General features: G+C 44.3%; 1 protein-coding gene and 1 non-coding gene across 2 annotated transcripts in view; both read left to right on the top strand.

Annotated features, from left to right (window-relative positions):
* SFSWAP (splicing factor, suppressor of white-apricot family) overlaps window positions 1-13,086 on the top strand; it is a gene marked incomplete at its 3' end in the record, with an annotated part of 112,336 nt that overhangs the window by 62,160 nt on the left and 37,090 nt on the right. Inside the window, exons 11-12 of the mRNA XM_015421496.1 lie at window positions 6,600-6,771; window positions 12,624-12,857. Coding sequence (XP_015276982.1) covers window positions 6,600-6,771; window positions 12,624-12,857 — 406 coding nt within the window. The remainder of the gene's footprint in view (window positions 1-6,599; window positions 6,772-12,623; window positions 12,858-13,086) is intronic.
* Window positions 3,418-3,489, top strand: TRNAI-GAU. The gene has a single exon. It is a non-coding gene; the product is annotated as a tRNA-Ile (tRNA).

Here is a 13,086-nt window from a genome sequence, read left to right as displayed (position 1 = left end):
TTTTCAAAGAAACAACTTTATATTCAGCCATTTCTTATGTTAGAATTACAATGTTAGAATTACTTTGTACATTCTTATTACAGAGCTGTTAGCGCAGTGCTTTTTAATGACTCTCTGAAACAGCATAACGGCGACAAAATAGCAGTGTCAGATGCACTTGAATCATTGCAACTGTTTTCCGCAGAGCTGGTTTCTTAAAAATCTCTGAGCTCGTTAATAACAGGTAGATAATATTAAAGTTTCATGACAAGTCAACAAGCTAGGCGGTTATTCTCAACTCTGCATCATTATGTGTGTGGTGAAGCATGGCCAAAGGTAGTGTTGACCCATTAGAAAACTTTCTGAGCTTTGATATGAGTTCAGATCTTATATCATCTTTAAGACTTTTTGTGTGGCCATGGGCAGATCGCAGTCATCTTCAGTAGGTGATTGTGAGCGCTCCTCGCTGGAAACAAAGGTTGTTGCTTGCAGTGAAAGAATGCTGCAAAAAATATGAACATCTGAAATTTGCTTGTGCCAGCTCAGCCTACAGGTCCATCTAACTCGGTATAGTCTACTCTGACTGGCAGCAAATCTCCAAGGTTTCAGGCAAAAAAAAAAAAAGTATCTTTCTCAGCATTGTCACCTGTGATTTTCTGGCTGGAGATGCTCAGGGCTGAGCCTCCAAACCATGTGTTCTACCACTGGGTCATGCCCCGTCCCCCAGCATTATTAGCAACCTCACATGATGCCTTTGCACCCCGACACTAAATACTCAAGAGTTGTAACAACTTATAAAAACTCTTTACTATAGACTTTACTATGAGAATTGAGTAATGATTAGTCAGAGAACAGGATAATGCAGTGGTAACGCACCCCGACACTAAATACTCAAGAGTTGTAACAACTTTTAAAAACTCTTTGCTATAGACAGTTAACTATGAGAATTGAGTAATGATTAGGCAGAGAACAGGATAATGCAGTGGTAATCCAGTATAAGATAAGAACATAAAAGAAGCCATGCCAGATCAGGCCAATGGCCCATCCAGTCCAACACTTTGTTTCACACAGTGGCCAAAACCCAGGTGCCATCAGGAGGTCCACCAGTGGGGCCAGAAGCCCTCCCGTTGTTGCCCCCCAAGCACCATGAATACAAAGCATCTCTGTCCCAAACATCGTGTTCCCAACTCTATGTTGTGGCTATAGCCACTGATGGACCTCTGCTCCATGTATTTAGCCAATCCCCTCTTGAAGCTGTCTGTGCTTGTAGCCGCCGCCACTTCATGCAGCAGTGAATTCTGTGTGTTAATTACTCTTTGGTTGAAGAAGTCCTTCCTTTGATCCATTCTAAGCCTACTGTTCATTAATTTCATTGAGTGCCCACGAGTTCTTGTGTTGTGAGAAATGGAGTTAAGTACTTCTTTCTCCACCTTCTCTGTCCTATGCATAATTTTGTAAATATCATGTTTACCCCTCAGCTGTCATTCCTCCAAGCTAAAAAGCCCTAACCTCTTTAACGTTTCTTTATAGGGAAGGTGTTCCATCCCTTAAATCATTTTAGTCATCCTTTTCTGCACCTTTTCCAATGTTATAATATCTTTTCTGAGGTACGGTGATCAGAACTGTACACAGTATTCCAAATGAAGCTATACCATAGATTTATACAGGGGTATTATGATACTGGCTGATTTGTTTTCAATCAAGGTGACTACTGTGTGCTTATGGTTCAGAAAAAGGTTGCACATAGGTGATTGATATGAATACAATACATGCTGCTTCCTTTTTATCAGCTAATGTATAAGACAGTAAGTACATAACCCCCCCCTTTTTTGCCATTGAATCACAACTGACTTATGCCAACCCCTCATGAGGTTTTCAAGTCAAGAGACACGTAGAGGTGGTTTGCCATTGAAATTTCATTGAGTGCCCACGAGCTCTTGTGTTATGAGAAATGGAGTTAAGTACTTCTGTCTCCACCTTCTCTGTCCTATTTTGTAAATATCATGTTTACCCCTCAGCTGTCATTCCTCCAAGCTAAAAAGCCCTAACCTCTTTAACGTTTCTTTATAGGGAAGGTGTTCCATCCCTTAAATCATTTTAGTCATCCTTTTCTGCACCTTTTCCAATGTTATAATATCTTTTCTGAGGTACGGTGATCAGAACTGTACACAGTATTCCAAATGAAGCTATACCATAGATTTATACAGGGGTATTATGATACTGGCTGATTTGTTTTCAATCAAGGTGACTACTGTGTGCTTATGGTTCAGAAAAAGGTTGCACATAGGTGATTGATATGAATACAATACATGCTGCTTCCTTTTTATCAGCTAATGTATAAGACAGTAAGTACATAACCCCCCCCTTTTTTGCCATTGAATCACAACTGACTTATGCCAACCCCTCATGAGGTTTTCAAGTCAAGAGACACGTAGAGGTGGTTTGCCATTGACTGCCTCCTCATCATGACCCTGGTATTCCTTGGTGGAATGGGTATTTAATAAGGATGGGCTTTTGAATCGACATATGGTAGTAAGTTGCCGTACAGCCCCCTTGTATAAGATCTTCAAAAGAGACCATTGTAGGACTGTATATCTTGAGAAACTAACTACTTTGGAGCTGAGAAGGGCTTTTACTGCCCTAAGGTTCCATGCCATACCTTCAATGGTTTGTATTGGTCGCTTTCTGGGTGCCCCTGCCGCTTCTAGAATATGCCTATGTGGTATGGATGAAGTGGATGATGTCAAGCATTACATTCTGAGATGTTTATGGCACGAATCACTTAGGCAAAGGTTTATTTATCCTATTGTACCTCTGTATAATGGAACTGCTGAGCAGGATTTGACCGTGTTCTTGCTTTCTGATACTGATGCACATGTTACTAGCAGAATGGCTTTGTTTGCACTGGCGGCAAAAAAGATAAGACGGGGTCTAGAACTTACTGCAAGTTATTGATGTATATTTCTGTTGTGCTTCGATTTACTTTGTGCTGTTATGGCCAATGGCTAAGACAATAAACGAAACTTGGTATTCCTTGGTGGTCCGCCTTCCAAATACTGACCAGCGCTCACCTTGCTTAGCTTCTGAGATCTGGTGAGATCAAACTCACTCCGTGCCCTTGGCTTGTGTGATGTGCCAGAAGTTGCATCGGTTGATCTTTATAGCACTCTTTACTTGGCATTCCCCAGAAGGTATGCTGTGAATATTGTGAAGGGGGATTTTGAAAGACTTGCCTGGATTAGAGTTGTTCCTGTAAATCCTTATTAAAGTAGGAGCTGTTGAGCCAGCTGTTGAAGTAGCTTTGTATTCTCTTTCCCAGTCAAAGCAAATTGCTTCCATCATGAATGCTGTACAGAAGGAAAACAGTGCGACATATCTTATTTTCCTTAGCTTATGAAGACACAACGGTCTGATCATTCTTGCACAGGCATCTTGGGTGGGGTCGTGGCTCAGTGACAGAGCATCTGCTTGATGTGCAGAAGGTCCCAGGTTCAATCCCTGGCCTCTCCAGTGAAAAGGATTAGGTGGTAGGCGATGTGAAAAACCTCTTTCTGAGACTGGCTAGCTGCTGCCAGTCTTGAATGGACAGTACTGACATTGATGGGGCATTGATCCAATATAAGGCAGTCTCATGTGTTAATGCACACTGTGGTACAGAGAACAGTTTTTCTCTTACAATCTACTGAAGCCTTTGTCACATACATAATCAGATATTCAACCTGGAGGATTTTAATTAAAGTCGAGTGCAAACACTCTGAAATCTCGCCCCGCAATAGGAATTAACTCTTCTGGTGATGTTGCATATCTAGGAAAGGTACACAGTTCAGTCCTCCTTTGATGCTAACCTCTGTAAATTCAAGTGGGGAATTGCATATTGGGACCCCCAATAGCACACAGAAAGCTAGCACATTGTAGAGCATGATTCTCTATATCAGGTCATTGTGATATACTAGTTTTCCAGGGCATTTTTGATTTGAAGGGAGCATCCAGTCGTATTTCTTCAACCCATTTTGAAGCGGTTACAGTCTTGATCTGAGTATGTATAGTAGCTTTTATAAAGGTGCTTTGAAATGATATAAGTAGTGACAGTTCCCCCAAGAGGAGCTTTTCAGGATGGATTACATGGAGGCCTGAATTATAGTACTTTTTCTTTCTTTCTTTCATTCATTCATTTTTTATTTATTTATTTATTTATTGGATTTATACCCCGCCCTCCCCACCGAAGCAGGCTCAAGGTGGCTTACTTAAAATATTTAAAACAGTTTTAGAACAATTTAAAACCAGTATAAAACTATAGTGCTATACATTCAAGTTTTCCTATGCGGCAGTGAACATATTCCAATATTGCCATATCCAATATTTTGTAACAGGAGTCAGTCAGTGCAACAGTGACGATGGCAAGGTCCCAGGGAGGGCTCTGATGTTATAACCAGATACACCTGTTGTACCAGATTTACCACATGTTAGATGTGGTCAATGTGGTCAGATGCCTGGCGGAAGAGCTCCATCTTGCAGTCCCTGCGGAATTGTAGCAAACTCTGCAAGGCCCTGATGTCCTCCGGGAGTTCGTTCCACCAGTGCAGCACTGCCACAGAGAAGGCTCTAGCCCTGGTGATGGCCAGTCTTTAGGGCCAGGGAGAACCAGGAGGTTTTGTGTCCCAGAACTTTATAGGTAAGAACCAGCACCTTGAAACAGCCAGTGTAACGCTTTCACCGCAGGCTGGATGTGTTCTCTCAGATAGAGACCCAGCAACAGCTTGGCTGCTGCATCTTGCATCAACTGCAGCTTCCGAATTTGTGACAAGGGCCGCCCCATGTAGAGAGCATTACAGTAGTCCAGTCTCGACATGACCATTGCATGGGTTACTGGGATCCCCATATGTTCCCCCAAGGGCACTACAGTCGGGGGGGCCAACATCTTTTGACTACCCCAGGCCTCAGGGACATCAAATTCACTCAGACTAGGGCCAGGGCCTTTTTGGTGGTGGCTCCTACCTTGTGGAATGAGCTCACAGAGGAGATCGACCCTGCGGGATCTTGCGCAGTTCCACAGGGCCTGCAAGACAGAGCTCTTCTGCCAGGCTTTCGAGTAGGAGCCGCCGCCAGTACTGTTCCATCAATGCACTGTCACCGAAAATTGGCAGAGATACCATCAGGGTGCAAGCAGACCCTGGGAAGAAGCCTGGCTATATGCCGCTTTAGAACTTACGTCGTTGGTCCGGATCCACCCTACCGGAACCCATCTTAGCACTTGGAACATCAGAGCATCAGCACTTTGTCGTACTATTGTTATGTTTTTATCTTGTTTTAATTATGGTTTTTGCCCCAATTGTTAGCCACCCTGAGCCTTAGGGGAGGGCGGGATATAAATCAAATTATAAATGTTAAAAAAAACACTGTTGCCAAGTCACCGCGTTCAAGGAAGGGAACTGGCTGTCTGATCTGCCACTGATGGTAGAAGGCTGATGTGGCAGTGGCTGCTACCTGGGCCTCCATCATTAGAGAGGCATCCAAGAGAACCCCCAAACTCCTAACCTCTGGCACTGACTCCAATGGCACACCATCAAACGTTGGAAGTCAGATCCCTACCCCCAGGCTGCGGCAACTTAGGCACAGAACCTCTGTCTTCATCGGATTCAGTTTCAGCTGTCTCGGCTTAGCCACAGCTTGTAACACCAGGTCCAGATCTTCCAGCCTGGAGTCTGACTGGCCACCCAACAACAGATATAGCTGGATGTCATCAGCGTAATGGAGACAGCCCAGTCCATAGCTCCGAGCAATCTGGGCAAGGGAGCGCATGTAGATATTAAATAGTATTGGGGGTAGGACCACGCTTTGAAGCACTTCACAGGTCAGCGGGTGCCTTCGAGACAGTTCTTCCCCAAGCACCACCCTTTGTCCCCAACCCTGGAGGAAGGAGGCAAGCCATTGTAAGGCGAGCCCCTGAATTCCAGCGTCGGCAAGGCGGTGAATCAGTAAATGGTGGTAGACCGTGTCAAACACAGCCAACAGGTCTAATAACAGCAGTACTGCCATCCCACCTTGGTTCAGATGCCGTCAGATATCATCCATGAGGGTGACCAGTACCGTCTCCACGCCATGACATGAACGAAAGCCGGACTGGAAGGGGGTTGTCATCCAGAAAACCCTGTAACTGATTAGCCACTGCCCTCTCAATTATCTTGCCCAGATATGGGAAGTTGGAAACCAGCCAGTCGTTTGTAGTAGTTTCATGGTAAAAGGAGAGTTGTTTTTCTGGATTTTTTGTGGTTGTCTACATGGAACCATGTTAGTTTTACAGGCTGGAGAAATTCATATTTCTAGGGTTCTGGGTGCAAGCCTTGGCATCTCAAAACACCCACCTTCAGTGCAAGCTGGGAGCGTGAACCACGCATTTGAATGAACAAGCCAATAATAAGCCCTGCCTTACAGTGGGCCCGTCCCCTTTCCAAAAAGCTTGGAAGGTGCCAAGGGAAGAACTTGCGGGCACCACAGTGCTCACAGGTGCCACGTTGGAGAAGCCTGCATTACAGCTTTAAGTGTCAGCAGTCTTGATAGTGTGTCATAGGCTTTTGCTTCAGTTGGGAAATGACGCATATCTTTGTGTTGTTGTCTTGAAGCAGGTAATACCTTCATCAGAGGATGCCCCTGCCGATCCTGTCAGTGCCCCACTTGCAGAAGCTCATTTTCCTGACGACTCTGTATCTGAGGATGCAGAATCTGCTGGCCAAGGGAATAATAAAGACGACCTGGATGCCAGCAAAATTGCCAGTGATGGCAAACTGATGAAAGGTATGTTGATGATGATATTGGGAGAATCCAAATGTCTCTGTATTTTTTGTTCTCTTTTCTATACATATAGACCAGACTATAACTAGCTGGTCACAGGATACTTGGACTCATCTAAAAGCTAGTGGTAAACCTCTAAAGCAAACCATTTGATTTATTTTTTTTAAAGATGTCGGTGGCTCAGATTTATGTTGCTTACTTTTTGGGTTTTCGGACTCCAATATCTAAAGCGTACTGCAGAGTACTTCAGGAGTCTTTGAGCGCGTATCAGAGTGCTCAAGGGAAAAGAAAAATGATCAGTTGCAAATTTCACCCCTTCCCTGATTTCTGTTGCTCACCTGTGGGCAGTTAAAGTGTAAGAATTCATGAGAAGTAAGAAATGTGTATTCTATGGTGAGTTTCATGCCGGTTTTCCCCTCTCTTCCCAGTAAAGCATGGGTAAACATAAAGAACTGTTTCATTTAGTCAGTTGTGCAACCCACTCTTATGTGCGTGTTTTTTTTACAAATAGTCCCACTTAGTTCACGAGGGTTTACTCCCTGTAAATTAGCATAAGCCGTCCAGGGTATGGTTTGAAAGCACAAGGTACCATAATCTAGTTGAAGCTGCTCAGATCTGGGTCTGGTCGATGCCTAGATGGGAGGCTGCCTGGGAACACGAGGTATGCCTTCAGTTTCATGGTAGAAGAAAGGCAGGATATAAGTGTAATAAAGTTACAAATAAATTAAAATAGAATCACAGCATGAATTGAGAAGAGTGGATTAGTACTCCCTCCTGCACAGTTGAGGCTGTGCAGAAAATATTTTCCTTCTTAGGAAGCCATTTGTCTGACAGGGTGATGGCTGAGGATAGGGCTCGTATACTGCTCTTGGTTGTGGCGTTTGAGCTTTGATGTCTTATTAAATGTCCAAACTTGCATGTTAAATGCCACAAGAGCCTTTTGGCTCAATGTTCAGGTAAACAGTTTAGAATGTGAGACAAGGAGAGCCTAGAATAGAACAGCTTGCCAAGCCCCACAGCTGCCTTTTCTCCCCTCCTCTCTTCCCCCTTCTTAGTATTTCTTTGTGGATTTTCGGGCAATCCAGGTAGCAGACATCTTGCATGTTAATTGTTGCATGCATTCCAGTCACCTGATTCTTTGCGAGGAGAACTGACGATGCCTGTTGTGCAATTGCATGGAACGGGGCGGGGCGGGGGGACGAATATGGAGAGTTTGAGTAGTGGAGGATGAACAGATTCCTGATTATTCTAAGAAAGGCTTCTTATCTTGGATCCATACCTTCTAAGTATAATCAGTGTGAACATCTTACCTGTTTTTGTTTCACAAGGAACGCTTTGTGATATCAGTGCCCCATCCAGTGCACTCTGGGAGGCTTAAGGACCCTTGTAATATTCTGTGTGTCTCCTTGTAATATTCTGTGGAATATTTGACTCTGGGTATCACAGAATCATGGAGTTGGAAGGGGCTATAGAGGCCATCTAGCCTAACCTCCTGCTCAATGCTGCATCAGCCTAAAGCATCCCTGCTTGAAGATTGCCCCCCTCCCCCCCGGGAGGGGCTTATCACCTCCCCAAGCATCTTACTGTTTTTTTAAAAAAATTCTTACCATCCATCCAGTACCTTTCCTCCCATAATTTAAACCCATTATTGTGAGTCCTGATGCTCCCTCTAAACTGTGGAGTCTTGTGAGCAAAAATTCTACTTTGTGAGCTACTGGCATTAAAGTTGTGAGCAAGCGATTTGGCTGCTGCATAAGTTAGTTTGCTCTGGAGCCATCCTTCTTAGCTAAGACAAAAATGTGTGAGCTGGAAGCAAAAAAACTGTGAGCTAGCTCACACTAACTCAGCTTAGAGGGAACACTGGGGACTCCTGACCTCTGCTGCCAACAGGAACAGCTCCCTGCCCTTCTCTTAAATGATGGCCTTTCAGATACTTAAAGAAAGGAATCATGTTCCTCTCAGCCTCCTTTTCTCCAAATTGAGCATTCCCAAGTCCCTCAGCCTTTCCTCATAGGTCTTGGTCTTCAGGCCCCTGATCATCCTTGTCACTCCCATCTGTACCTGCTTCATTCTGTCCACATCCTTTTTGAAGTTGAGGTCTTCAGAGCTGCACACCGTATTCCAGGTGCAGTCTGACCAGTGCAGTGTACAGCATGTAAAAGGATCTTCATATTTGATCCACTGCTATCTGGTACTGGGGCTTTTGCTGTCCAGCTATGCAAATAAATTGTGCTAGTGCTTATGTAATCTGGAGTGAAACGGTTGCGTAAAATTGATGGGCTTTTTTAAAATAAAAGAATCGGGACTTGGAGTTGGTGTTCATCAGTTTTGACGGGTCTTTGGAACAAATGTTCAGCTAACAGTTGGTACCAGTTACCAGACAGCTTTGAAACATTGCACATAGAGAGAATGCCTGGGCTGTGTATTTAATTCTGCTTTTCTGAAGTGTAATTAATCCCCCCCAAGTAATTAATTTTCCTGTAGATTAAAAGAAGTCTTCCAGTATTACTGTGTAAGCCTGGCAAATTATCTTGGTGAGCGAGCGATCAGATTTAGGGAGAAGGGTGAGGAAACTGGGATTCAGAGTGAGGAAGCTGCATTTGAAAAGAGAAATCAGCTGTGAAGAGAAGACATTACATTATTCGGTTTGTAGCTATAGCAAAGAAATGGATTTATTCAGGGTTTGAAATTGAGTAACTACAGAGATTATATTGCAGCAGAAGAGTGACTTTCATCTGGGAAGTGGATATGGGAAGACTGAATCCAGGTTCCAGCAGAGCCCCTGGCTCAGTGCAGAAATCGCTCCAAACTGTGGTTAAGGAAGCTTATCAGTGGTTGTAGCTTGCAATCTGGATGGGCAAGCCATAGTTTATGCAAACCGCGTTTCATTGTGATGTTTTAATTGGCAAACCATTGGTATAGCCATCGTTGCACTTCCAGCTACTCTGCACCATAAATGCTGGAAAAAAATGGAAAATAAAAGTGAATAAATAGCTCTACCTCGTGATTTGGAAGCTAGAGCCAAGATTCCACAGGGCCTGCAAGACGGAGCTCTTCCACCAGGCCTTCAATTAGGAACCCTCCACCACTACCATCAATGTCCACTATTAATATCGGTGGCGTTGGGCTGGCCGTAGTTGAAAGTGAGCCATATTAGCTTGATATGCTGGGAGACCGCTAAGCTGGGTACTTGGATGCCACACTGTATGGTACGCCATCTTGAATTAATGACACTGTGAGCACTTTAATTGTAAATCGGTTTGATTATTTTAAATGGTTTTAATTGTGTTATATGCACTTGGTACATTGTGCCAAGTAATGTAAGCCACCCTGAGCCTGCTTGTGGGGAGGGCGGGATAAAAATACTGCAAATAAATAAAATAAAAATAAATTTAGGTTCTAAAGTGTGGTTAGGGCAACCATGAGTTTGGTGAGAGAGCCCACCTTACACAGTGGGGAGTTATTGGCATAGATTTGCAGCTTGATGTGGCGTATTCTGAAAATATGCCGCTCCAAAGTTATTCCGATAACTCCCCACTGGGGCCTTTTCAGTTTGGGAAAATGAAAGGGGGGGCAGGAGCCCCTTTTCCCTCCCCCCTGCTGCGGTCCCGAGCCAAATCGGGATCCCATGGATCTCAAAAAGATGCTCCCTGAAGTAAGTTGGATCCAGACAGCCCAAACCCGGCTCATTACAAACATATTGAATACTTTGGCCCTGAGTCGAGCCACTGACGTGTTATGTGAATGGCATTACCCTACCTGAAATTTAAAATCCTTCACTGTCACTTCAAAGGAACCCTGGCACAGCACTCTCTTTGAACCATAATCCCCCATAAAAACCTCTCCTGCTTGTACCGTCTTCTTTCTTCAAAGGGCTGCTTGCTTGTAGCTCTCAGCTTTCCTCCCATCAAGACTGTCTCCAGGACCACACCAGTTTACACTTCAGCAGTAGAAATTATACCATGTGCTTTTTTGGCTTCCAAATCTACCATTCTCTGCCTCAGCTTCTGACTGGGCTCCCTCCGTTTGCATGAGAGTTATTGCAAGGATGAACAAAGCAAAGATTTTAACAGTAGTTGCACTTTAGAAGTGCTATAGAAATGATAGATGAAAGTGTTAGCAATGTCCTCGTTGCTTACCATTTCTGTAAAGTTTCCATTCTAAACACCTTTTATCAGTTCATAATTCTTTCTCCCGAACCTGGAGGCAGGCATGGTACATATGGCCAAGGCTTAAAGCCACACTTACTTACATCTGTAAAGCAAGCAAGTGATGTTGTCTGGCAAAAATGAGCTTAATTCTTAACTCATCCGTAGCCAGAACAGGAGTCAGAGAGGCAGGTGTTTCACTGAGGTGGCTGTTTACAATAGAACCAAAACAAAAGGAGAAGTCACGGGCAAGACAGCAACAGAGAATCAAAACTGTGACGGTTCACAATAGAGGCAAGAGCTGAAGCCAAGCATGCAGTGCCAGCAATTGACAGATAACCTTTTCTGATTACCTTTTAAATCATACAATCTGAACTTTTGCCGTAGTTGCATCAGGTCTTTTTGTGTTTTGAGCTACGTATACCTAAACACAAACGGCGCCTTTCACTTTGCATTTTTGTGGCGCTGCCTCTCTGCTTCTTAAATTAGCATGAGTTGTAGGGCTGTTAAAAGCATATATTGATTCCCATTTGGGATTCTGATGAAAATTATATATATCTGCCTTTTGCGAATCCCAGCCCTAACTTTGCAGAGTAGGCTCTGTGTGGGGGGAGGGCTTCAGTGGGCTCTTCTCACCTCCACCTTTGCCAGGAAGTGCCGCACTCTGCTCCTGCGCAGACCGGTGCTCCTTTACTGTTTTGATTGCCTTTTCCGTACCTAATAGCTTCCTCCCATCTGTAGCAGGAGAGAGCCAGCAAGCCCATCATGTGGTGGCTACTGCTCCTCCTCCTCGTCACTGGTCCATGCACTTACCCAAGCATTCCCTCCAAGCCAGAAGGAGAGGGTGGATGAGGATGGCAAGCAGCAGGGGCCAGAGGATTCCCTTAGCAGGCCATGTGATGGTGTGCAAGCTTCCATAGGACGCCCATCCTCTGGCCACCTTTATGACTCTTCCAAGTCTCTAGCAGTTATTAGCTTCAGATCTTCATAAGCTGGATCAAACCAGTGGTCCATCTAGCTCAGTATACTAGCCATCAACGAGTTGCCCTGGAGGGCCAACCAACAGGGCACAGAGGTGAAGGCCTTCCTCTGACGTTGCATCCTAGCACTGGGTTCCAGAGGCTTACTACCTCTGAATGTGGAGGTTCTTTTTACTCCCCAGGGCTAGTAGTGGTTGATGGGCAATGAATCTGAGATCCAGAGCAGCACAGAATTTGCAGGGCATGCTGGGATGTACCTTCGGGAGAGGAGGGGATAATTTGTCTTCCATTCTTTTTAAGTAACCGTTAAAACTTATTGGAGAGAGTTGTCTTAGTGTCGATTTATGTTGTTTGTTCCTTAACAAAAATACCAGTTTACTTAAGAAGTTGTCTCCCTTTTAAAAGAATGGGTGCTGTTAGTAGAGCATTCAGTCTTCAGCAGGTGCTGAAGAGAAGAGGAGGGATGCTGGGGGGGTTGCGAAGAATCAATTCTTATTTTACAGAAATGGGTGAAGGAAACCTTTCCCAGGTTTCTCCATTTATCTCTTTTCCCTCCTCCTTATTAATTTCTCAGTTTTAAGACCATCATTTTAAGAAACAATAGGAGATCAGTGATAATTCCTGATTCTACCAGCCTCTCCCCATTACCCAATTCTTTAGCCACGCAGTAATCAGTAAAAATTCTACCGTTAACAGTATCATGACTTACTCCCTGTCTTTTTAATAGCATCATTTGCACCAATAAGCTTTGCAATCAGAGCCAAAGAAAATGACATGCTTCCCTTGGAGAAAAATCGAGTGAAACTTGATGATGACAGTGATGAGGAGGGGGAAGAAGGCAAGGAAGGCCATGAGAATGCGCACGGCACATCCAACAGCAGCACAGTGTTTGCCATGTCCAGTAACGCTGCCGAAGAGAAGAAGCCTCAGCTTACACAGGAGGAGCTGGAAGCCAAGCAAGGTAAAAAATATACTTCTGGAAAGATAACGTACCTGGATCATGTCCAGTTCTACAGAAAGCTTACCAGCCTAATATTTCGAAAGCTGGCTTTATTTAGGTGCATGGCTCCTTGGTACAGCACATGCTTTACTTGTAGAAGATCCAGTGTGGTGTAGTGGTTAAGAACAGCAGACTCTAATCTGGAGAACCGGGTTTGATTCCCCACTCCTCCACAGGCAGCCTGCTGGGT

The sequence above is a fragment of the Gekko japonicus genome, unplaced genomic scaffold, assembly GCF_001447785.1.
Source record: "Gekko japonicus isolate JY-2015 unplaced genomic scaffold, Gekko_japonicus_V1.1 scaffold1065, whole genome shotgun sequence".
Lineage (NCBI taxonomy): Eukaryota > Metazoa > Chordata > Lepidosauria > Squamata > Gekkonidae > Gekko > Gekko japonicus.
Note: the sequence above shows the minus strand (reverse complement) of the source record. Positions and strands in the feature narration are given on the sequence as shown.